The 25,859-nt window shown below is 47.7% G+C and overlaps 2 protein-coding genes across 2 annotated transcripts in view; one reads left to right on the top strand and one right to left on the bottom strand.

Moving 5' to 3' along the window:
- The first annotated feature begins 666 nt into the window (after nucleotides 1–666).
- LOC120305718 (thialysine N-epsilon-acetyltransferase-like) lies at nucleotides 667–11,388 on the top strand. Its single transcript, XM_039337945.1, has 6 exons — nucleotides 667–774; nucleotides 3,150–3,201; nucleotides 4,492–4,575; nucleotides 6,636–6,737; nucleotides 9,713–9,753; nucleotides 9,872–11,388. The coding sequence occupies exons 1-6, from the start codon at nucleotides 712–714 to the stop codon at nucleotides 10,073–10,075; spliced, it is 546 nt and encodes a 181-aa protein (XP_039193879.1). The 5' UTR covers nucleotides 667–711; the 3' UTR covers nucleotides 10,076–11,388.
- A 1,356-nt stretch (nucleotides 11,389–12,744) lies between these two features.
- Nucleotides 12,745–25,859, bottom strand: part of LOC120305642 — a 35,631-nt gene continuing 22,516 nt past the window's right edge. The window contains exons 9-13 of the mRNA XM_039337818.1: nucleotides 23,288–23,381; nucleotides 18,859–18,906; nucleotides 16,515–16,633; nucleotides 13,876–14,017; nucleotides 12,745–13,250 (exon numbers count right to left, since the gene is read on the bottom strand). Of these exons, the coding sequence (XP_039193752.1) occupies nucleotides 13,141–13,250; nucleotides 13,876–14,017; nucleotides 16,515–16,633; nucleotides 18,859–18,906; nucleotides 23,288–23,381 (513 nt within the window). The 3' untranslated portion in view covers nucleotides 12,745–13,140. The remainder of the gene's footprint in view (nucleotides 13,251–13,875; nucleotides 14,018–16,514; nucleotides 16,634–18,858; nucleotides 18,907–23,287; nucleotides 23,382–25,859) is intronic.

Below are 25,859 nucleotides of genomic sequence, written 5' to 3'. Positions count from 1 at the left end.
GTCAGCCAGCCGGCACTTATGGCTAAGGCGGGACTAGAACTCACCGTCTCCCTGGTGATTGGCCCAACGTCAGCCAGCCGGCTTTTATGGCTAAGGCGGAACTAGAACTCACCGTCTCCTGGTGATTGGCCCAAAGTCACTCAGCCAGTTTTCGTGCCTAAGATGAGACTAGAATTCATAATCTCCTGGTGATTGGCTCAATGTCACTCAGACGGCTTTTATGGCTAAGGCACAACTCTACCACCTAACTGCGGTTACAACTAACCAGGTTTACATGCCGTGAAAACGGGCGACGTTGCATCTTTAACTGACCCCCTTGAAGGCATCTGCTGGTTCATGTGAAAAAGGACGACCCCAGCCTGTCAAGTCTGGTGCCCAGACGGGGATCTCTTGGCACTCTTCCAAGCATGACAGAGACCGAAAGGGTGCCGAGTGCGAAAAGCAGCCCCCAGGAATGTCCGTTTGTAACAGAGATCAGGACATCTGCAAGGGAGGAAAATCTCAGCTTCCAAGAACTGGGATAAAGATCAAAATGTGACCTCTGATCTCCTTCAGATCACGCCAGCTTCTTCCTTCAAGGGCCTCCCACCATCGGTGGTCAATGAGGGCAGGCAATCAAGCGGAGAAGGCCAAGGGTCAGGTGTGGCCTTTAAAGGACCAGCGTTCAGCCGAGGAACAGCGGCAGGTCCTTCAAGACGTTTGCTGGCCACCATGAGCTTCCTTGTCCGTCCTTGGGTCAAAAGGGACGCACTGGATGTGGTGCGGCTGGTTAGGGTGAGAAGCTGGGACGGTGGGGAGCTGGGGAGGGCAAAAGAGGGGGGTCTCAAGGATCCAGGAGGAAGGCAGTGGTGGGAAGGTTGGGGATCCACCATAACTTGGTTGTGGATTGAGTCCTGAGGTGCCATGAATTCAGTGTGGGCATCTAAAGGGGCTTTCTCAACCATGAAGACTTTAAGACGGGTGGACTTCAACTCCCAGAATTCCCCAGCCGGGCTATTTTAAGATAGGTGGACTTCAACTCCCAGAATCCCTCAGCCAGTCCCACATTAAAGGCTCCAGGCTTGAAAAACACTGACCTACTTGGATGTTCTTCTTCGTGAAGATCTCTCTCCAGCTTGGTCCTTCGGGTCTTCTAATGGGTGTCTCCCTCACCACCACACCTCGGTCCATCCCCCTTCCTGCTGGTTGTCCTCTCCTTCCCTTCCCTTCCACTTTTCCCACCATGATGGGCTTCTCCAGAGGTTGGATGGCTAGCCTCAAGAGTTATTGATTGATTGATGGTGACCATCAAGGCAGCGTTGATTCTTAACAACCTCCTGGAATGATGTTCTCCATGAAGATCTATCTCCAGCTTGGTCCTTCAGCTCTTCCAAGGTGCCCCCTCACCACTGGGGCTTGAGTTCCTCCACCTTGTTGCTCTTCTTCTCTTCCTTTCCACCTTCCACCTTCTTCTTTTCCTTTTCACCTTCCCTTCCACCTTCTCTTCCCTTCCACCTCTTCTCTTCCACCTTCCACCTTCTTCTCTTCCGTGCCACCTTCCACCTTCTCTTCCTTTCCACCTTCCCTTCCATCTTCTCTTCCACCTTCCACCTTCCACTCTTCTTTTCCACCTTCCCTTCCACCTTCTCTTCCCTTCCCCCTTCCACCTTCTTCTCCTCCGTACCACCTTCCACCTTCTCTTCCTTTCCACCTTCCCTTCTACCTCTTCCCTTCCCCCTTCCCCCTTTTTCTCTTCTCTTCCACCTCCCCTTCCACCTTCCACTCTTCCTTTCCACCTTCCCTTCCACCTTCTTCTCTTCCTTTCCACCTTCTCTTCCCTTCCCCCTTCCACCTTCTTCTCCTCCGTTCCACCTTCCACCTTCTCTTCCTTTCCACCTTCCCTTCCATCTTCTCTTCCACCTTCCACCTCTTCCTTTCCACCTTCCCTTCTACCTTCTCTTTCCTTCCCCCTTCCTCCTTTTTCTCTTCTCTTCCACCTTCCCTTCCACCTTCCACCTTCCCTTCCACCTTCCTTTCCTTTCCACCTTCTCTTCCCTTCCCCCTTCCACCTTCTTCTCCTCCATACCACCTTCCACCTTCTCTTCCTTTCCACCTTCCCTTCTACCTTCTCTTCCCTTCCCCCTTCCCCCTTCCCCCTTCCCCCTTTTTCTCTTCTCTTCCACCTTCCCTTCCACCTTCCACTCTTCCTTTCCACCTTCCCTTCCACCTTCTTCTCTTCCTTTCCACCTTCTCTTCTCCCTTCCACCTTCTTCTCCTCCGTTCCACCTTCCACCTTCTCTTCCTTTCCACCTTCCCTTCCATCTTCTCTTCCACCTTCCACCTCTTCCTTTCCACCTTCCCTTCTACCTTCTCTTTCCTTCCCCCTTCCACCTTTTTCTCTTCTCTTCCACCTTCCCTTCCACCTTTCCACCTTCCCTTCCACCTTCTTCTCTTCCTTTCCACCTTCTCTTCCCTTCCCCCTTCCACCTTCTTCTCCTCCATACCACCTTCCACCTTCTCTTCCTTTCCACCTTCCCTTCTACCTTCTCTTCCCTTCCCCCTTCCCCCTTCCCCCTTCCCCCTTTTTCTCTTCTCTTCCACCTTCCCTTCCACCTTCCACTCTTCCTTTCCACCTTCCCTTCCACCTTCTTCTCTTCCTTTCCACCTTCCCTTCCCCCTTCCACCTTCTTCTCCTCCGTTCCACCTTCCACCTTCTCTTCCTTTCCACCTTCCCTTCCATCTTCTCTTCCACCTTCTACTCTTCCTTTCCACCTTCCGTTCTACCTTCCACTTTCTTCTCTTCTCTTCCACCTTCCACCTTTGCTTCCTTTCCACCTTCCCTTCCACCTTCTCTTCCCTTCCCCCTTCCACCTTTTTCTCTTCCCTTCCACCTTCCCTTCTACCTTCCACTTTCTTCTCTTCCCTTCCACCTTCCACCTTCCCCATCTTGGCTTTGGGGTGGGTGGGATATATAGAGAGAGGAGCCCCTATTTTGGTCTTTCGCCGCTGTTGGAGAAACCTTGATAAGACTTTCTTGAGGGAAAGAAGGGATTGTCCGAAGTCGAAGACGGATGAGGAGGACAGAGAAATGGACTCTGGCTTGGACTCTCCTCGCTGGAAAACCCCAGAATGTTCCGGTCCACTCACGAGAGTTTCCATCTTTTTTTTAGGAACTGGCGGCATCTCACAACGCCCTCCACCAGGTAAAAACCTCTCCAGAAGGTAAGTCCCTGTTCCCACTCAAAAAAGCATTTAACGGAAGCCAAATCAGGTAGTTCTCGGCTTACGACCACCACGGAGCCCCACATTTCCGTTGCTAAGCAAGACAGTTGAGTTTTGGCCCTTTTTTACAACCTTTTTTGCTTCGGTTGTTAAGGGCAGGGGGGGGAAACCAGACTTGCTTAAGAACCGCGTTACGACCTTAACAACTGCAGCGAAGGTTGTAAAATGGGGCAAAACTCGTTTAACAACCGTCTCGCTTAGCGATGGAAATTTGGGGCTCCATTGTCGTCGTAAGTCGAGGGTTGCCTGGCGCCTCCCTTCTAAATTGTAAGACTGGACAGCCCTTTGTCTGAAATGGCATAGGGTTTCCTGCCTGAGCAGGGGGTTGGACTAAATGACCTCCAAGGTCCCTTCCAACATCATCATCAACAACAACATCATCATCATTATTATTGTTGTTGTTGTTGTTATTATTATTATTATTATTATTATTATTATTATTATTAGTCTGAAATGGTATAGGGTTTCCTGCCTGAGCAGGGGATTGGACTAGATGACCTCCAAAGTCCCTTCCAACATCATCATCATTATTATTATTATTACTATTATTAGTCTGAAATGGTATAGGGTTTCCTGCCTGAGCACGGGGTTGGACTAGATGACCTCCAAAGTCCCTTCCAACATCATCATCATTATTATTATTATTATTACTATTATTAGTCTGAAATGGTATAGGGTTTCCTGCCTGAGCACGGGGTTGGACTAGATGACCTCCAAAGTCCCTTCCAACATCATCATCATCATCATATTATTATTATTATTAATCTGAAGTGGTATAGGGTTTCCTGCCTGAGCAGCGGGTTGGACTAAATGACCTCCAAAGTCCCTTCCAACATCATCATCATCATCATCATCATTATTAGTCTGAAATGGTATAGGGTTTCCTGCCTGAGCAGGGGGTTGGACTAGATGACCTCCAAGCTCCCTTCCAACATCATCATCATCATCATTATTATTATCATCCTGGTGATTCTTGGATTCTCTCTCTTCATTCGCAGAAACCACTATTTGCAACTCTGATCTCCCAGCGCGCGCGCATGTGTGTGTGTGTGTGTGTGCGCGCGCGTGTGCGTTTGTGTGTATAGCGTATCAGTGCTGCAATTTTTTTTTCCCCGCCTTGCCATCCACCCTTGGAGAGATAAAACCGTTTAATCACCCAGCAAGCGGTTTAAACTTTAACCTGTTTTAACTTCAAACTTGTCTGAACACCCGATCGATTTTCCTCTGCAGCACTCCGGAAAGAAGGCTTTGAAAAGGACACCATCTTTGGGTACCTGGTGGCCGAGGTGCCCCCCGTGCAAAAAAGCAAAGACGGTACGGCAACAGGCAAGGGGTCCCCTTGCAGGAGGGGGCGGTGGGGAGAAGCCCAGCCCTTGGGAGGGTGGGAAAAGTGGCTGCGGAGGCAGAGAGGGACCCTGGGAATTGGGGTGAAGGGGAAGGCAACCCTCCCCCCCCCAAAATGTGTTATGCCTTATCCGCCATCTTTCAGTCGGTTACGATGCCCGACGGAACTGGAAGAGGGTTCGCCATGGTTTGTGCCAATTCGGTCGAGGGGTTAAGGTGCCAGGTTAGGAACCAGGCGACGGTGAGTTCTAGATCCACCGTCAGCACGAAAGCCAGCTGGGTGACTTTGGGCCAATAAACAGGTGACGGCGAGTTCTAGTCCCGCCTTAGGCATGAAGGCCAGCTGGGTGACTTTGGGCCAATCACCAGGAGACGGTGAGTTCTAGTCCTGCCTTAGACATGAAAGCCGGCGGGCTGACTTTGGGCCAATCACCAGGAGACGGTGAGTTCTAGTCCCACTTAGCTACAAAAGCCAGCTAGATGACTCTGAGCCAATCACCAGGAGACGGTGAGTTCTAGTCCCACCTTAGGCACGAAAACTGGCTGACTGACTTTGATCCAATCACCAGGAGATGGTGAGTTCTACTCCCGCCTTAGGCATGACAGCCAGCTGGGTGACTCTGAACCAATCACCAGGTGACGGTGAGTTCTAGTCCCGCCTTAGGCATGAAAGCCGGCAGGGTGACTCTGGGCCAATCACCAGGAGACAGTGAGTTCTAGTCCCACTTAGCTACAAAAGCCAGCTGGTGACTCTGAGCCAATCACCAGGTGATGGTGAGTTCTAGTCCCACCTTAGGCACGAAAACTGGCTGACTGACTTTGATTCAATCACCAGGAGACGGTGAGTTCTAGTCCCGCCTTAGGCATGACAGCCAGCTGGGTGACTCTGAACCAATCACCAGGAGACGGTGAGTTCTAGTCCTGCCTTAGGCATGAAAGCTGGCCGGGTGACTTTGGGCCAATCGCCAGGCGACGGTGAGTTTTAGTCCTGCTTAGCTACAAAAGCCAGCTGGATGACTCTGAGCCAATCACCGGGCGATAGTGAGTTCTAGTCCCGCCTTAGGCACAAAAAAAAGCCAGCTGGATGACTCTGAGCCAATCACCAGGAGATGGTGAGTTCTAGTCCCGCCTTAGGCATGACAGCCAGCTGGGTGACTCTGAACCAATCACCAGGAGACGGTGAGTTCTAGTCCTGCCTTAGGCATGAAAGCTGGCCGGGTGACTTTGGGCCAATCGCCAGGCGACGGTGAGTTTTAGTCCTGCTTAGCTACAAAAGCCAGCTGGATGACTCTGAGCCAATCACCGGGCGATAGTGAGCAGCCAGCTGGATGACTCTCTGCCAGGCGGTGAGTTCTAGTCCTGCCTTAGGCATGAAAGCTGGCCGGGTGACTTTGGGCCAATCGCCAGGCGACGGTGAGTTTTAGTCCTGCTTAGCTACAAAAGCCAGCTGGATGACTCTGAGCCAATCACCGGGCGATAGTGAGTTCTAGTCCCGCCTTAGGCACAAAAAAAAGCCAGCTGGATGACTCTGAGCCAATCACCGGGCAATAGTGAGTTCTAGTCCCGCCTTAGGCACAAAAGCCGGCTGGGTGACTGTGGGCCTGTCGCCCTCTCTCAGTCCAACCCAATTCAAAGGAAGGAAGGAAGGAAGGAAGGAAGGAAGGAAGGAAGGAAGGAAGGAAGGAAGGAAGGAAGGAAGGAAGGAAGGAATAATTTTACAAAAATAGTCACCTCCTTCCAGCCCCCTTACAGCTCCATCCGGGTTTCCATTCTCCATCCTTACAAACACTTCCGAATCCTTTCAAAACCGGATTCTGGGGCGGCAGAGACCTGAACGCATCGCCAGGAAGATCCGTGAAACCCCAGCGAGAAACGGGTGGGAAAAATTGAACACTGGTCCGTGAATGGGAGGCCAGCTGTTGCTCTTTCATCCCCCCCCCTTCCCAGATGCAGAATTCAAGTTTATCCTTTTTTTTTTTTCTCAGCGCCCTTTCGTTAACCCAGTTTGCTGCTCCATTCCCCCCCTGCAGGACACACCATTGTCGGCTATCAGTTCCACTACTTGAGCTACTGCACCTGGGACGGCCCAGTTCTCTTCGGCGAAGACCTCTACGTGATGCCGGAATTCCGAGGTAGTAATAATAATAGTAGTAAAGTTGGAAGGGACCTTGAAGGTCATCTAGTCCAGCCCCCTGCTCAGGCAGGAAACCCTACACCATTTCGGACAAATGGCTGTCCAGTCTCTTCTTAAAAACTTCCAGTGTTGGAGCATTTACTGCTTCTGGAGGCAGGCGGTTCCACTGATTAATTGTTCTCACTGTCAGGAAGTTTCTCCTTAGTTCTAGGTTGCTTCTCTCCTTGATTAGTTTCCACCCGTTGCTTCTTGTCCTGCCTTCAGGCGCTTTGGAGAATAGCTTGACTCCCTCTTCTTTGGGGCAGCCCCTGAGATATTGGAAGACTGCTATCATGTCCCCCCCTTGTCCTTCTCTTCGTTAAACTAGACATCCCCAATTCTAGCAACCGTTCCTTGTATGTTTTAGCCTCCAGTCCCCTGATCATCTTTGTTGCTCTTCTCTGCACTCTTTCTAGAGTCTCAACATCTTTTTTACATCGTGGTGACCAAAACTGGATGCAATATTCCAAGTGTGGCTTTACCAAGGCATTGAAGAGTGGTATTAATATTTCACGTGATCTTGATTCTCTCCCTCTGTTAATGCAGCCTAGCACTGTGTTGGCCTTTTTGGCAGCTGCAGCACACAGCTGGCTTATATTTAAATGATTTTTCCACTAGGACTCTGAGGTCCCTCTCACAGTTACTACTATTGAGCATGGTGCCACCTATGCTGTATTTGTGCAGCATAGGTAGTGGAGAAATTCGGGGCCCTTCTGTTACATACGATGGGGGGTAGAGGTCCTCGATTTAGCAACGCCACAAAGTTCTGACGGATCTACCCGGGGACGTTCTTACAACTCAGATTCCAAGTTTTAAAGATACCGGTCGTTCTGGACTTACGACGATTCGTTTAGCAACCATTTGAGATTACAACGGCGCTGAAAAAGGTGACCAAGGACTGTTTTTCACACTTAACGACCATCGCAGCCTCCCTATGATCACGTGATCAAAATCTGGACTCGTGGCGACGGGTTCATATTTATGACGGGTCTTGTGTGAGTCATCAGGGAGAGGCTTGTGATGAGTCTTGTGACATGGATGTTACAACAGGTCAGGTCGCTGGGAGGCGAACTGCTGGTGAGAGTGGGGGATTGCGCGGGATGGCTGAGGAGCAGTGCTGTCTCGGGTTGGCTGTGCGGTTGATTTGACTCCCAAGCGATACGTAGGCTGATTGTCGGTCAGTGTGTCCGTTGATGGAATTGCTTGCGGCATGCCAGGCTTCGGTGAACTAACGCACATGGCGGGTGGTCGCATGGCCGGTGATTTTTGTGTTGCTCCGATCAAACTAGAGTTGTTTGGTGTTGGTGTGGGTATCGATTTAAGGATTTGGGATTGTGGGGTTTGACTGCCAGCCGGTGTTCGTGGATCCTGTTTTTTTTGATAGACGTGACGCTTGTCCTATGTAGAATTGGTTGCAATCGTTACAGGTTTTTTTTAATGTTTATTATGCTGTAAGCTGCCCAGAATCATTTGAAGCAAGATGGGTGGCAAATAAATTTAATAAGTAAATAAATCCCACATTTAAGGCAGCTTCGGGCCAAATCAAACATTAGATTTATCCTTCTCGTCTTTTCTATTACCTATTTCCTTAGCTTCTTATGACTATAACTTTGCAGTTTGATTCTTAGAACCTATGTTGATTGCTTTGATTAGTTTCCCATTATGATTTACGACGATTGCTTATTTATTATCCTAGCACTATCACTGAATGTGGATTTAGGAAGGTTGTATTTTAGGATTATGATCATGATTTCTCATTTGATGCTTACGCACCAGAGACAAATTCCTTGTGTGTCCAAACACACTTGGCCAATAAAGAATTCTTCTTATTAAAGTTAATTGTTAATGCTGGGCTGCATTAACAGAAGGATAGAATCAAGATCACGTGAAGTATTAATACCACTTTACAAGGCCTTGGTAAGGCCACACTTGGAATACGGCATCCAGTTTTGGTCACCGTGATGTAAAAAAGATGTTGAGACTCTGGAAAGAGTGCAGAGAAGAGCAACAAAGATGATCAGAGGACTGGAGGCAAAAGCATGCAAAGAACGGTTGCTGGAATTGGGGATGTCTAATTTAACGAAGAGAAGGACGAGCGGGGACATGATAGCAGTCTTCCAATATCTCAGGGGCTGCCCCAAAGAAGAGGGAATCAAGCTATTCTCCAAAGCCCCTGAAGGCAGGACAAGAAGCAACGGATGGAAACTAATCAAGGAGAGAAGCAACCTGGAACTAAGGAGAAATCTTCTGACAGTTAGAACAATCAACCAGTGGAACAACCTGCCTCCAGAAGCGGTGAATGCTCCAACATTGGAAGTTTTTAAGAAGAGACTGGACAGCCATTTGTCCGAAATGGTACTATAAGGTTTCCTGCCTGAGCAGGGGGTTGGACTAGATGACCTCCAAGGTCCCTTCCAACTTTATTATTAATTATTATGGATCATCGCACAGTCAGCCAGATGTTCAGACTGGATTTAGCATTTTGTCTACCTATCGAGTCCTTACCCAGGACCTGGGATAGGCAGATGTGGATGTTTGATGGTGTTACAGATATCGTCGCAGGATGGAAGCAGTTCCTAGCAAGGCCGCCTTTTGCAGTTGACTAATAGCGAATTTGTCAATGCCAATGGTGTTCAAGTGGTGCTCCAGTTGTTTTGGGATTGCACCCAAGGAGCCTATTGCTATTGGTGCTACCCTTGCTTGCTTTTGCCACAGTCTTTCTATTTCTATTTGTAGGTCTTTGTATTTTGTTATCTTCTCCAGTTCTTTCTTGTCTGTTCTGCTGTCTCCAGGCACTGCCACGTCCGCTTTCCAGACCTTTTTGTCTTTCTTATCGACAATTGTTAAGTCTGGGGTGTTATGTTGCAGATGATGATGATGATTATAAAATATATGATTTTTCTCTCTCTTTCTCTCTCTCATCTTCCTGGCCAGGGAGAGGAGTTGGCACCGCCTTGCTGAACCGAGCATGCAAGGTAAGACCCACGGGTAGCAGTTTAGCCAGCAAGTCTTCCCGTAGTCCAGTCCAGTCCACGGGCCTCTAAGGGCCCCTCCCGAATCAAACAAACCTGGTTTTTAATCTCTTCTCCCCAGATCGCCCTAGAAAAGGGATGCTCTCAATTCCGGTTCATCTCGGCCGAGAAGCATCAAACTACAACCGCTTTCTATCACAAGAAAGGAGCTGTGAACGTCACTGACCGTGATACTTGGCACATCTTCCGGATCGACAGGGACCCCCTTGCGAAGCTGGTGGGGGGAGCTGCAGCCAAGCCGAACCCCGTTTCCTCGCAGCTTTAGACACCCCCCCCCACATTTCCAATTCTACCCAGATTAACCAGTGCAATTCCAAAGGGGTGACTCGAGACCCCCCACCTCTCCCCTACCTGTGCGCAGGTTGAGGGGTGGGAAAAATGTTTTTTCCCCCTCTTGTTTCTTTCTGGAAGGCCGAAGTTTGACCCTCCCCATCTCCTTCGACAAGAATGCAGAAGGCAAAATACAGAAGGCAAAACACAGAATGCAGAAATCAAAAACACAGAATGCCAAAATGCAGGCCTGAGGATGCAGAATGCAGAATGAAGAGTGCAGAATACAGAATGCAGAATGCAGGCTTGAGGCGGCAGAATGCAACCTACAGAATGAAGAATGGAGAATATAGAATGCAGAATACAGAATACAAAATGAGGAACGCAGAATACAGAATACAAAATGAAGAACGCAGAATGCAGAATGCAGGGCTGAGGATGCAGAATGCCGAAGATAGAAATGCCGAGCACAGAATGCAAAAACACAGAATGCAGAATGCCAAATGAAGCGTGCCGAATGTAAAATGCAGAATGCAGAATTGCAAGCCAGCTGAAAGGGACCTTGGAGGTCTTCTAGCCCATCCCCGTGCTTGAGAACAAAATAAAAGCTGGGGGGGGCATCTTTTTCCTCTCTTCCCCCTCGCGTGGTGGAAATCCTGCAAGCCACCCCATGCTCAGCAGGATTTGAAAGCGAGGCAGAGGGAACAAGGAAAGGAGGAAGGCCCCCAAATTAAGAGTGCAAATTTTTTCATTCACACTCTCTCGAATTAGGACTTAATTTGCAGGCCTAAGTAGGCAAGGGGACCGGAGATTTGGGGTGCTTGGCATGGAAAGGGGGATTCTGGGGTGCCCTGGCAGCTGAGCACAGGGACTTGGCTTTCCAAGGGATTGCAACTGTTTTTGTGGCCAGGGTCTCTTTCCACCGGGATGGGCTGGAATAACTGCGAGAATTTGCAGCTTAGGAGGGTTTAAATTTTGGGGTTAAAGAGGATTAAGCTGAGATTAAGCCAGGAAGAAACCGGCTAGGGATTTGGGGACTGGGATTGCAAATCCGAACCCCCACACTCCCAGCAAATCTGTTGGGCTCCAGGCTTAACCTGGAGTGAGATCTATCAAACCAGGATTGCAAAACAAACAAACAAACAAACCGGGGCGGCCACTAGGGGGCAGCCCAACAGCTAGAGTTTTTATTTGGTGCCCTCTGGTGGCTGCCCCGATTGCTGCAACCCTCAAAAATCTGCTTTTTTTTTGGCTTCTGATTCGTGCTGACCTGGGAAGAGTATTAAAAGAGCTTGTGAAATGCTTTTTTTTTAGTCCAAAGTTTTATTTTTTCCAGGAAATTTAAGTCTGAATTGAAGACAATTTCAGAAAGAAGATTGTTGCCCGCCCCCTTTAATTGCAGCCGTGTCAAAATTGTGGATTTGTGGACTCGCACATTTTCCCTGGGGAAAAAAAAAACAGAATAGAGAAAATGAACCCGGAAGTTCCACCTAGTGCTAGAGAAAGAGAGCGAGTCTATCTACACTATTCCTACCTCTATGTTATTGTTGCCCTACGTACTGTGCCTCTGCCCCTTCCCCTCTTGAATCTCGCGATATCTAAGCGTCTCCACGCGAGATATCCCTACCGGTAGTTTCAGGGTACAAAGAGCTAATAATGACAGACCTGTTTTCTGCTTCCGGCAGTGTTTTAGCCAAGCTGCAAAATTCAGAGTTTTCTGCCATTTTACCACTGATTTGTGTATTTAATCCTGTTTTGCCTCCTAAATTCACTCAGATAAGCCCCTGAGTGGAAGCCTCACTGATTTCCATGGGTGCAAGTTACATGTGTATCCACCCTCTAGGTCCAAAGCGTGCAAGATCTATTTTTAAAACTTTTATTTTATTTTTAAACAGTGCTTTTTTCAAAAAAAACCCCCGATTCTGCTGCACAATCTTTTGCCCAGCGCCCCAAATAACACCTTGTAATTAAAATGCCACAGTTGCAAACAGCAAATGCAAAATCCTTTGCAAGATTTTGTGCGTTACAGTCATAAAGCTACACCAAATGTTTGGTTTTCCCGACAAAGATGGCATCGAACCGGGGTTGAAACCAGGAAGAGTAGCAATGACTCTGCTGCTTTGCAGTTATTCCTCAACCTACGACTGCAATTGGCACCGTTTCCATTGCTAAGCAAGGCGGTTGTTAAATGAGTCACACCTAATTTGATGTTTTTGCTGCGGTTGTTAAGCAGATCCCTGCAGAATCGGGGTCGTTAAGCGGATCCGGCTTCCTGCTTGTGGATAGTCAACTGGAAAGGGGGATCATGTGATCCCGGGACGCTGCAACCGTTATAAATACATGATGCCAAACGCCCAAATGTTGATCATGTGACCGCAAGGAGGCCGCGACCGTCATAAGTGTGAGGAGTGCTCATAAGATACTTTTTTCCAGTCCTGTTCTAACTTGGGTCGGTAAACAGATGGACGTAAATTGAAGGACTATCTGTATTTCATCCAACTTGCATCTGGCTTCCGAAGAACGGAAGGATTTAGCAAATTGGAGATCTCCCAGTTTTTCTCAAACTTGGCCCACTTTAAGACATGTGGACTTCAACTCCCAGAATTCCCCCGCTGGGGGAATTCTGGGAGTTGAAGTCCACCTATCTTAGAGTGGGCCAAGTTCGAGAAACAACTGGGCTAGACCCCTCGGTTCCTGGACATTTGCAAAACGTGATTCCAAAAGAGATAAACATGCCTCGGTCCAAAGGTATAAAAAAATGTTGGCTGCCACTTCGATCTCGCTGGATCCAAACTCAAAAACCAGGTTCTTGGGATCTCCCTGCTGAAGGATCTCCTAAGTGGTCCGGAAACATAAGCCAGGGTGGGCTCAGTCTGGTTCGCCCCACTTTTCTGCGGGAAAATTTTCAGCATTTTTGAGCCTCCCGGCTGTGTCAAGTCTACCTTGTGGCCAAGCCACGATCCACAAGGAAGGAGACGCTTCTGGGTGGAGAACCCCCAAGATTTGCGGTGGGGATCCTTCTCAGAGGTGGGACGGGGGTCTGCAAAGATGCTCGGACGTCTACAAACGGAGCACGCCGAGGAAGGTGCCATGGGTGGAGATGTCGAAGGAGGCGTTGAACCGTGGGATGCGCAGACTCAGACGGTCCCCCTGGTGCAGTTGGAAAACCCCTAGAAGTAGGGGAAAAGGGGGGTTCAGACACAGGGACCCGCATTGAACAGAATCGCCAGTCCAGCTACGGATCACACCAATGTCCCCTATGGGCTGAGGACACGGGCCACGAGATCAGGAGAAAACTATAGGGCGGGTTGGTCTAGATGACCTACAAGGTCCCTTCCAACTCTGTTATTCTATTCTATTCTATTCTATTCTATTCTATTCTATTCTATTCTATTCTATTCTATTCTATTTCCTATTCTATTCCATTTCCTATTCTGTTCCAACTCTGTTATTCTATTCTATTCTATTCTATTCTATTCTATTCTATTCTAAAAACGGGAGGCTGGCTGAGGAATTCTGGGAGTTGAAGTCCACAAGTCATCAAAGGGCCAAGTTTGAAAACCCCTGGTATATTACATCGACTGCCTTCCCACTATCAACTAAGAAAATTTTCCAATTAAAACAAAAAACAAAAATGCAATGAAGGTAGTCTCTATACCTTTGTTATGAAACTCTTGCGGGCTGGGGAATTCTGGGAGTTGAAGTCCACCAGTCTTAAAGGGCCAGAGGTCGCAAAAAAACAACAACCCCAACAACCCTGGTTTAGACGTTCCAGACAGGTGAATGACGACTCACCTCCGCTGTAGCAGCTGTTATAAGCCTTCTCCACCTTGGGCGGCATACTCTGCACGCAGCGGAAGAGGATCTGGTCCGGCTTGCCCAGGGCCACTCGCCGTAGGACCTGCCCCATGGTAAAAGTGGGGTCATGGAACAGCACCTAAGAAGGAGGGGAGGAAGAGGGTAGACGTGACCTTATCTCTGGGGTCTTCAAACTTGGCCCTTTGATGACTTGTGGACTTCAACTCCCAGAATTCCTCAGCCAGCGTGAGGGAACTGACCCTTTGATGACTTGTGGACTTCAACTCCCAGAATCCCTCAGCCAGCGTGCCTGGCTGAGGAATTCTGGGAGTTGAAGTCCACAAGCAGGGGTCTTCCATCTTGGCCCTTTGATGACTTGTGGACTTCAACTCCCAGAATCCCTCAGCCAGCATGCCTGGCTGAGGAATTCTGGGAGTTGAAGTCCACAAGTCATCAAAGGGCCAAGTTGGAAGACCCTGCCTTATCTGAACCTATTTAATAATAATAAATAAATAAATGTTGGAAGGGACCTTGGAGGTCATCTAGTCCAACCCCCCTCCTCAGGCAGGAAACCCTAGACCGTTTCAGACAGATTGGCTGTCCAGTCTCTTCTTAAAAACTACCGGGGGTTTCATTCCATTTACAAGTAGTCCTCTCGACTTACGACAATTCATTTAGTGGCTGAAGTTACACCGCTACTAAAAAAAAAAAATAAAGCATCTGACGATCGAGTTTTACACTTACGTTGCAGCATCCCGGTGTGATCACGTGATCAAAATCCATACCCTTGGCGACTGACTCGTATTTACGACGGCCGCAGCATCCCAGAGGGATCATGCGATCCCCTTTTTGCGACCTTCAAAGTCAACGGGGAAGCCAGGTTGACTTAACAACCGTGTGTCTCATTTAATGATGTGTGTCTGGCGCACACACAACGATGGAGAACAACACAAGCGGTGCAGGGGTCCCCCGTCCAGAATCTAACCGGCTCCAGCCCTGCTTAGCTTTTTGACATCATTCAAAGTCAGCTCAGCAATCCTTGACTTACGACCACAATTGGGATTGCTAACTTATGGGGCCGTTAAGTGGCCGCTCCTGATTTTGTGACAGTTTTGCCGCTGTTGTTAAGCTGCTCCAACTCAACGTGAAATCCAATCGTGCAAACACTCTCATTAAGCGAATCCTTATACTGTGGTCGTTAAATGAATCATTGGGTCGTTAAGTGAATCTGGATTCTCCCCCCTATCAACTTTCCTCGTTGGAAACCCCCCAGGAAGGTTGTAAATGGCCATCTGGGACGCTGCAACCTTCATTAAATAGAATAATAATAATAAAAACCTCTGGTTGTTAAATGAATCCTTAGAGTTGTTAAATGAATCATTAGGTCGTTAAGTGAAATGCTGATTTTTCTTGTCGGAAGCCCTGCAGGAAATTTGCAAAAAGCGGTCACACGGCCCTGGGACGGTGCAAACATCATAAATATACATGGCAGTGGACAAGAATTTTGAAAATGGGATGCTTGGGTGGATGTAAATGCGAGGACAGATCCCGTCCTAACTTCAAATGGTCATTAAATGAATCGCCGTAAGTCGAGGACTGCCCTGTCATACAATCCTGCCAGCCACCAAGCGACATTTCCAAGGTAAAATTGGTCAAAACATTCAGCCCTGCCCCAGAGATCCCTCTTAGCAAAACAACAACAGATTAAAGAGATTTAAATTCGGCGTATTTTTGCCCTTCGTGTTCACAATTTATAATTCTTAAATTTATAAATTTATAATTTGTTGATGCCCGAAGCCACAACGGGACCTTCTCTGAAGCTGAAACCTGGATAGCTTTGCATTTATTTATTTTTTTCCATAAAAATGACTTTTTTCAAAAACATTATTTCATTTATCGTGGCCTGGATAATTTCAATTTTTTTTCTTTCTTTTTTTTGGAGGGGGGGGTGTCCTTCCACCCTTCTGTAGCAGCCGATGCCTTTGGGCTCAGGTAAAAATCTTCCTTCTTAGTAAAAAGGAATTAAGAATTTAGGAACCGGGCTGGTCTTAAAAGGCGGTCCCCGACTTACGACCATGCTGAGCCCAAAATTTCGGTCGCTGAGCGAGACATGGTTGTTAAGGGAGTTTTGCCCCCTTTGACGACTTTTGTGACCGCCGTTGAATGCTCGAACACTGGAAGATTTTAACAAGAGACTGGACCGCCCTTTGTCTGAAATGGAATAGGGCTTCCTGCCTGAGCAGGGGGTTGGACTAGATGACCTCCAAGGTCCCTTCCGAGTCTACTATTCTGTTATTCTTTTTTCCTTCCTTCCTTCCTTCCTTCCTTCCTTCCTTCCTTCCTTCCTTCCTTCCTTCCTCTCTCCCTCCCTTTCCTTCTCATCTTCCTCTCTCCTCGCTCCCTTCCTCCCTCCCTTCCTCCCTCCCTCCCTCCCTTCCTTCCTCCCTCCCTTCTCATCTTCCTCTCCCCTCCCTCCCTCCCTCCCTCCCTCCCTCCCTCCCTCCCTTCCTTCCTTCCTTCCTTCTCATCTTCTTCCCTCCCTTCCTCCCTCCCTCCCTCCCTTCCTTCCTCCCTTCCTTCTCATCTTCCTCCCTCCCTCCCTCGTCTGCCTCTCGGGGTGAGGTGGGGTCTCTCACCTGGCTGTAGACGAAGTAGAGCCCGGTGTGCCGGACCACCACGTCTTGCCCGCTGGGCTCCAGGGCTCGGCCTTGATGCAGGAAAGGGGACCACCAGATCTCCGTGGCGTCTCCTTCCTCTGCAGGGGACGGGGAGGAAACAGGGCTCAAATTGGAACACACACACACACACACACACACACACACACACACCACCTGCCCCTGAGCCCTGCCAGCCTTTGCCCTGGGTCTTCAGCAGGGCAGGCAGCAGTTCAACAGGGGAGGCTGGGCCCTGAGCACTTCCATCGGGCCGTTTCCCCACCGAAACATTTTGTTTTGTTCCGTCCGTTTATCCATCCATCTTCTTCTCTCTCCCTCCCACCCCGGGAGCCAAAGACTAGCTCATAAACATTACAGCCACAATCTTTCAAAATTACATTTCTGGGGGGGGGGATGTCAGCAGTTTCCCCCCCCCCCCTTAATTAAGACAGAGGGCGGTGCCAGGCAGAAGATCAAGGCTTGCCCAGTGGGAGATCAGCCCCAACTGCGGATCCTTGGGCGAGGGTGCCAGGCAGAAGGAAATGGGCAAGTCCGGTAAAGAGGCAGGGTGGGGTTTTCCCAGCCTAGATTGGAGGAGGAGGAGGAGGGGGGGGAGGAAGAGAGGGAGGACTCTCTGAGCTGGCTGCTTTCCTTGCAGACGTTTCATGACCCAACTAGGGAACATTATCAGTGCTAGAAGGGAGGAGGAGGAGGAGGAGGAAGATTGCGGGGTCCTTGGTGCTCTCTGAGCTTGGTGGCTTTCTTGCAGACGTTTCATCACCCAACTAGGAAACATCATCAGTGCTAGAAGGAAGGAAGGAAGGAAGGAAGGAAGGAAGGAAGGAAGGAAGGAAGGAAGGAAGGAAGGAAGGAAGGAAGGAAGGACAGACCCCGGGATCCTTGGTGCTCTCTGAGCTTGGTGGCTTGCTTGCAGACGTTTCATGACCCAACTAGGGAACATCATCAATGCTAGAAGGGAGGAGGAGGAGGAGGAGGAGGAGAATTGTGGGGTCCTTGGTGCTCTCTGAGCTTGGTGGCTTTCTTGCAGACGTTTCATGACCCAACTAGGTTACATCATGAGTAAAAAAGAGAGTGGGGTTTGCAGAGAGGAGGAGGAAGGGGAGGAGGAGGAGGACTGTGGGCTTCTTGGTGGTCTCCTTGCAGACGTTTCATGACCCAACTAGGGAACCTCATCAGTGCTAGAAGGGAGAAGGGTTTGCAGGGAGGAGGAGGAGAAGAAGGAGGAGGAGGAGGAAGAGAAATGGTATAAGGTTTTCTGCCTGAGCGGGGGGTTGGACTAGAAGACCTCCAAGGTCCCTTCCAACTCAGCCATTCTCTTATTCTATTCTTCTTTGAGCTTGATGGTTTTCTTAAGAGACGTTTTGTAACCGGACTAAGGAACATCATCCGTGCTAGAAGGGAGGCGAGTTTGCAGAGAGGAGGAGAAGGAGAATAAGGAGGAGGAGGACTGTGGGGTCCTTGGTGCTCTCTGAGCTTGGTGGTTTCCTTGCAGACGTTTCATGACCCAACTAGGGAACATCATCAGTGCTAGAAGGGAGGGGGGTTTTCTGAAGTGGGGAAGGAAGAGGAGGAAGGTGCCTTGAAGGGATGATCAGAGGGCTCCAGCAAGGGGGGGGATTTCAAGCCCCCCCCTTTGAACTGAGTCCCCAAAGCCCAGATGCCCCCCCTAAACCCAAGCCACCACCCCCCAGGCAGCCATTATCCACCCCAAACAGTCCACAGTTCACCAGTCTCCTTGATCTGCCTTCCAACATGGCTGCCTGGAGGGGGCAGGGGAGCAGACCTGGGAAGTGCCCCCCCCCTCATGGCCCCCAATGAAGATCCAGAATTACCCAGTGCGAAGCTCTTTGCAATTTTGCAAGTTTTGCATTTTACTTACAAATATCCAAGCCGGGCCACTCTGCCATTTAACTTTTTTTTTTTCCCCCAACTTGGGTTTATCTGCTGCAAAGCACACTTTTAATCCAGGCAGGTGTATTGCAATTGCAATTGTAATTATCATTGTAATTGCAATTGTAATTTGTAATTTTTAATCCAGGCAGGTGTATTACAATTGTAATTGCAATTGCAATTGCAATTGTAATTTGAATTATAATTGGTCTGAGTGGCCCCCTGTCTTTTGATTACTGCACTGAAATGGAGCTTAATTGCTTTGTGATGGGAGAAATGATGATTTTACTTCATTTAATTCTGTGTGTTTCCCCCCCCTCCACCCCCCAAAGTCACATGCAAGTGAAATGAAGGGCCTGGTCAATTTAACAAATAATAATATTTTATTCCTAAGTTAACAAAATCTGCTACTCACCGTTGTTGGAATGACGAGCAGGGACCAAATGCAAGACGGAGTGTTTTTCTATGGAAATCAAACACAAATTGGGAAATAATGGGGATAGAGAGGTATATAGCTGACACGTTAACAATTTAGATTTAGTAGTTTAGTATTTAAAATTCCTTGGGAAACTAATATCGTTGTAATGTATTAATCAGCATTCCACTAGGGAGGACAGTATAGACCAGTGGTTCTCAACCTGTGGGTCGGGACCCCATTTGGGGTCGAACGACCATTTCACGGGGGTCGCCAAACAAGGCTGTCTGCCATTTTCCCCCCCTTTTCTTTGGCCACGCCCCTGGCACCCAGTGATGTATAAGTGGTTGGGGGTCACCACAACATGGGGAACTGTATTATGGGGTCACGGCATTAGAAAGGTTGAGAACCACTGGTATAGATGCTTTGCTTCTCCCTCTTTTAATGCACCTTTTTCCTTTTAAGGTTGGGTTCTGTTTTGGTTTAAATAGTTGGCTGTTCTGTATTTTAACTTTTTTTACAATAAAATACAAAAAGAGAAAAAATAATAATTAAAAAGCAAATGACGGGATTTAATTTGAAAGCATGAACGAGGCCCTCTGCGTGTGCTCAGGAACGCTCTCCTCTCCTTTTCGGCTGCTGTGAATGTTGTCAGCTTGAGCCCAGCACAGGAAATACCTCTTAAAAACCATAGGGCTTCCTGCCTGAGCAGGGGGTGGGACTAGATGACCTCTAAGGTCCCTTCCAACTTTATTATTATTATTGTTATTATGGATCATCGCACAGTCAGCCAGATGTTCAGACTGGATTTGGCATTTTGTCTACCTATCGAGTCCTTACCCAGGACCTGGGATAGGCAGATGTGGATGTTTGATGGTATTACAGGTATAGTCGCAGGATGGAAACAGTTCCTAGTAAGGCCGCCTTTTGCAATTGACTAATAGCGAATTTGTCAATGCCGATGATGGTGTTCAAGTGGTGCTCCAGTTGTTTTGGGATTGCACCCAAGGAGCCTATCACTATTGGTACTGCCCTTGCTTGCCTTTGCCACAGTCTTTCTATTTCTATTTGTAGGTCTTTGTATTTTGTTATCTTCTCCAGTTCATTCTCATCTATTCTGCTGTCTCCAAGTCCCTTCCAACATTATTATTATTATTATTATTATTTGTTATTATTGTTATTATTATTATTATATTTCTCAAATTGGTTACTTGAAGCAAATCCATTGCGGATTCTTCCTGATCGAGCTCTTTTTTGAACCCAGGTGAGTGTTGAATCAATTCCCAGAATTCCCCAGGGCTTAACCGGAATTCAGCATAGATCAGAGAAGAAGAAATAGAATAGAATAGAGCTAGAAGGAACCTTGGAGGTCTTCTAGTCCAGCCCCCTGCTCAAGCAGGAGAAAATGAGGCTGGACTATTTCATTTTTTTAATTGGGTAACTTGCTTAATAGACGGTGGGAATGCGGTGGAAATAATATACCTTGACTTCAGCAAAGTGGAAAAAAATAACCCACGGCAAGCTAAGTGAATAAGCCAGTTAAATGTGGGCTTGGCAAACTGATTTGTATTTACGACAGTCGCAGCCTCCCCACAGTCACGTGATCAAAATTCGGACGCTTGGCAAACTGACTCATGTTTACGACGGTCGCAGCGTCCCATGGTCACATGATCAAAATTCGGATGCTTGGCAAACTGACTCATATTTACGACGGTCGCAGCGTCCCACGGTCACGTGATCAAAATTCGGATGCTTGGCAATGGACTCGTATTTACGACGGTCGCAGTGACCCCCGGGGTCCTATGAACTTTCGTAAAATGGGGGAAAACTCACTTCACGGTCTCGCGTAGCGTAAATTAACATAGATTTTGAGCTCAGTTGTGGTCGTCAGTCAAGGAACTGACGAACTGTTCGAAGACTGACATGCCGGCTGGGGGATTCTGGGAGTTGACGTCCACCCACTTTTAATTTGCCAAGAATCACGATTCATTATACACCTGAGAAAAGTTCATTTTTGCAAGTCAGAAATGAATTTCCTGGCTTGAAAAACATGCCAGCGACTAATGGAGCTAAGTCCAGCTGGGCCGGCCTGCCGTGTTTGGCTTTTGCTATAATTAGGCCAGATCACCAACATGCTGGTTTATTTTGCTAAAAAAAAAAACAGTCTTTTCCTAAGAAAATAATAACGACGCAACCCACAGCAGACTCTTCCAGCCACCGGCGAGAAATTAAAAGTCTGCAAAATTGGGAAAACCTGCCCAAATTTGTGCTAAACAAAATTTACGCTTCTTGTTTGGTGCGTTTGAGAAGCGGTGCCGGTATCGGATGCCCTGCGGTTGAACCCACCCCCCTGTTTTTCACGGTCCTTTGTTGAACGTCACAACTCCGGACACACAAAAAGGACACTGCGTCCTTGTCTTTTTCTATCACTTTCACTTCCCCTCTTTCCACCCTGCAGTTTTGGCTCCTGAGTTCAATAGGCCGGGCTGCACAATTTAAGAGCTGCTTGGACGCTTCCCCGCCAGCGGCATTCACAAAATTGTAGCTTGGCGAGAGTGTGCGATTCTGGGTGGAAGTTACAGGTTGGGGTTCCTGATTGGAATGATTTGGGGGGACCAAACAGAGGTGGCTCCCCTGGTGCCAAAGTCAGGGCTGGCATCGACCCAGCGTCCTTCTGCAAGACCGTTCAGAACAGGATAACAACATAACCACAGAATAACAGAATAACCACAGAATAACAGAATAACCACAGAATAACAACATAACAAAAATAACAGAATAACCACAGAATAACAACATAACCACAGAATAACAACATAACAACAGAATAACACAATAATAACAGAATAATCACAGAATAAGAACAGAATAACAGAATAAGAATAGAATAACAGAATAAGAACAGAATAACAGAATAACAACAGAATAAGAACAGAATAAGAACAGAATAAGAACAGAGTAACAGAATAAGAACAGAGTAACAGAATAAGAACAGAATAACACAATAAGAACAGAATAACAACATAACAACAGAATAACAACATAAGAGAATAAGAACAGAACAGAATAAGAACAGAATAACAGAATAACAGAATAACAACAGAATAACAGAATAACCACAGAATAAGAACAGAATAACCGAATAAGAACAGAATAACCGAATAAGAACAGAATAACAACATAACAACAGAATAACAGAATAACCACAGAGTAAGAATAACAGAATAAGAACAGAATAAGAACAGAATAACCGAATAAGAACAGAATAACAACATAACAGAATAACAGAATAAGAACAGAATAAGAACAGAATAACTGAATAAGAACAGAATAACAACATAACAACAGAATAACCACAGAATAAGAACAGAATAACCGAATAACCACAGAATAAGAACATAACAACAGAATAACAGAATAATAACAGAATAATAGAATAAGCACAGAATAACAGAAGGGACCTTGGAGGTCTTCTAGTCCAACCCCCAACTCAAGCAGGAAACGCTATACCATTTCAGACAAGTGGCTGTCCAGTCTCTTCTTAAAAACCTCCAGTGCTGGAGCACCAACAACTTCTGGTGGCAAGCTGTTCCACTGGTTAATTGTCCTCACTGTTTGCTTTTATTACATTATAAACTGTCCAGAGTCGTCCAGGCTCTGTGGTTTGATAATAGAATCAAATAAAATAGCATCACCTAATTAATGAAAAGAGGGACTGGGGGGGGAGGATATGATAGTGCTCTTCCAATATTTGAGGGGCTGCCCCACAGAAGGGGGGAGGGTGTCCGCCTATTCTCCAAAGCCACCAGAAGACAGGACAAGAAGCAACGGATGGAAACTCATCAGGCAGAGAAGCAACCTGGAATTAAGGAGAAACTTCCTGACAGCGAGGACAATTAACTCGTGGAACAGCTCGCCACCAGAAGTTGTGAATGCTCCATCGCTGGAGGTTTTTCAAAGAAGAGACTGGACAGCCATTTGTCTGAAAGGGTTCAGGGCAGGAGTCTCCAAATCTGACAACTTTAAGACTTGTGGACTTCAACTCCCAGAATTCCCAGCCAGAATTCTGGGAGTTGAAGTCCACAAGTCCTAAAGTGGCCAGGTTTGGTCTAGGGGGTCTCCTGCTTGAGCAGGGGGTTGGACTAGAGGACCTCCAAGTTCCCTTCCAACTCTGTTATTCTGTCATTTGACAATTGGGGGCCACCAGGGAGGGTGGCAAGACCCTGCCTGGGCTTAAAAAGGGGGATGGGTCGATAGACCTTTCTCAGATATGAAGAAAAGGGTGCCGGATCGAACCCACGGCACGTCTGGGGGCAGCCCCTGCCGTAAATAGGACCCCCCCTCCTCACATTCCCCCCCTCTCTAGCAATAGAGAGGGCTGAGTTACCTTTCCTCTTTTCAACATTGGTGCAAATTACGCTCTACTCACTGCGTTGACGCGCAAACGGGTCCTGCGGTGTCTTCCTCACATCCCTGGTCCGTCTCGTCCTCAGCACGGGGGGCGCCGGACCCTCGACAGCCCTCTGAAACCGGAACAGTGACCTCAGTCCCACCTATTGCCAGGTGAGCTCAAAAAGAAGCGGAGGGGGGGGCTTATGGGTAGGAAGAGCAAAGCATTCTGGGAGGAAGACGGTGCCAGGATTGGAGGGAGGGGGGGTGTCAGGGGAACCCTTGATTGACACTTGGGTGCGTTTCGAGGGAATTGATTGGCGAATTCGATGTCGTTTCCGCTTTGGGGGGGGTGGACTTCCATTCCCAGAATTCCCCAGCTCCCAGCACTGAAAAAACAATGGGGCAGGCGGTCCTCGACGTACGACGGTTAATTTAGTGACCGTTCGAAGTTGGCCACGGTCCTGAAAAAAAAGGACCGGGGACTTTTTCTCACACTTACGACCGTTGGGGCAGTCCCCGCGGGTCACGGGTTCAAAATTCGGAGGCTTGGCCACCGTCTCGCACTTACGACGGTCGCCGTGTCTCCTGGGGTCACGTGATCAACCTCCTGGCGAGCCAAGTCAACGGGAGAGCCAGGATTAACTTAACCAGGGCAGCGATTAGCTTCACAGCGCTGGCCAAAGGTCGTAAAGGGAGGCAAAACACCCGTCTCGCTTAGCGACGGAAATGTTGGCCTCCGTTGTGGTCGTAAGTCGAGGACTAGGCTGTACTTGGTGGGGAGGAGCAGGGAGGGGGTCAAGAAGAGTTGGCCATTCTTTTGAGGAAGTGTGTAATTTCAGGCCCTTGAGGAAAAAAAAGAGAAATTTTGCACCTGGGGACTGATCAGAAACTGCTTCCTTCCCTTCTGATTTCAGAGGAAATCTGATCTTTTCCCCCCACCACTAAAGCTGCAGAAGAGAAAGTTCAAAAGAAGGGGAGAAGGAAGGAGAGAAGTGGCTGGCTTGGCCACCTGCCAGCACACCTGGGCACCCACGCCACACCTGTCCCGGCTGGCCCTCTGGAGAGAGAGCAAAATTGCTGCCTGAAATATCGAAAGTAGCTTCCATATAAGAACAGAGAATATAGAATAGAGAATATAGGATACAGGATACAGGATACAGAATATAGGATATAGAACAGAATAGAATATAGAATATAGAATAGAATGGAATAGAATGGAACAGAACGGAATAGAACAGAATAGAATAGAATAGAATAGAATAGAATAGAATAGAATAGAATAGAATAGTAGAATATAGAATATAGACTAGACTAGACTAAACTAGACTAGACTAGAATAGAGTTGGAAGGGAACCTTGGAGGTCATCTAGTCCAACCCCTTGCCCAAGCAGGAAACCCTATACCATTTCAGACAAATGGCTGTCCAGTCTCTTCTTAAAAACTTCCAGTGTTGGAGAAGGGAGGGAGGGAGGGAGGGAGGGAGGGAGGGAGGGAAGGAAGGAAGGAAGGAAGGAAGGAAGGAAGGAAGGAAGGAAGGAAGGAAGGAAGGAAGAATAACAGAATAACAGACTCGGAAGGGACCTTGGAGGTCATCTAGTCCAACCCCCTGCTCAGGCAGGAAACCCTATACCCTTTCGGACAAATGGCTGTCCAGTCTCTTCTTAAAAACTTCCAGTGTTGGGGCATTCACCGCTTCTGGAGGCAGGTAGATCCACTGGTTAATTGTTCTCACTGTCAGGAAGTTTCTCCTTAGTTCTAGGTTGCTTCTCTCCTTGATGAGTTTCCATCTGTTGCTTCTTCTCCTGCCTTCAGGCACTCTGGAGAATAGCTTGACTCCCTCTTCTTTGGGGCAGCCCCTGAGATACTGGAACACTGCTATCCTGTCCCCCCTCGTCCTTCTCTTCATTAAACTAGACACACCGAATTCCAGCAGCCGTTCCTTATATGCTTTAGCCTCCAGCCCCCTGATCATTTTTGTTGTTTTCTTTGCTCATGTGCAGAGTGGGTTTTTCACAGTGGAAAATTTTTTTGCACTTTGCACCTTCCTATTTAGCCCATCATGAGCCCCCCCCCCCGTCTGTCTGACAGTAGGATTTTGTCCAGACCAGTCTCAGCGACAACATATATATCAGAGCCTAAGGAAATAATTCATTTTACCTCCACCATGCTCATAGAAGATGAATTTGGAGAGAGAGAGAAGGAGAGAGAAAGAGAGAGAAGATGAAGGAGAGAGAGAAAAAAAATGAATGAGAGAAGAGAGAAAAAAAGAAAGAGAGAGAAAGAGAAAATGAAGGAGAGAGAGAGAGAACAAAAAGAGAGAAAATGAAGGAGAGAAAAGAGAGAGAGAGAGAAAGAAAATGAAGGAGAGAGAGAGAATGAATGAGAGAGAGAGAAAAGAAAGAAAGAGAAAATGGAGAGAGAAAGAGAGAGAGAGAGAAAATGAAGGAGAGAGAAAAATGGAGAGAGAAAAAATGAAGGAGAGAGAGAGAAAAAAGAGAGAGAGAAAATGAAAGAGAGAAAAAAGAGAAAGAGAAAGAGAAAATGAAGGAAAGAGAAAATGAATGAGAGAGAAAAGAGAGAGAGAGAGAGAAAGAAAATGGAGAGAGAGA

Source organism: Crotalus tigris, unplaced genomic scaffold (genome assembly GCF_016545835.1).
Source record: "Crotalus tigris isolate CLP2741 ecotype Arizona unplaced genomic scaffold, ASM1654583v1 scf7180000017690.20705106771:4171800, whole genome shotgun sequence".
NCBI classification, from domain to species: domain Eukaryota; kingdom Metazoa; phylum Chordata; class Lepidosauria; order Squamata; family Viperidae; genus Crotalus; species Crotalus tigris.
The sequence above is the reverse complement of the archived record's forward strand: the minus strand, read 5'-3'. Positions and strand labels throughout refer to the sequence as shown.

Bases quoted from the DNA above. Each gene is read 5' to 3' on its own strand.
- LOC120305718 (XM_039337945.1), top strand. From the start codon at position 712: ATGAGCTTCCTTGTCCGTCCTTGGGTCAAAAGGGACGCACTGGATGTG. The intron at 3,202-4,491 runs GTAAGTCCCTGT...TTTCCTCTGCAG, and splicing joins GGTAAAAACCTCTCCAGAAG to CACTCCGGAAAGAAGGCTTT. The intron at 6,738-9,712 runs GTAGTAATAATA...CTTCCTGGCCAG, and splicing joins CGTGATGCCGGAATTCCGAG to GGAGAGGAGTTGGCACCGCC.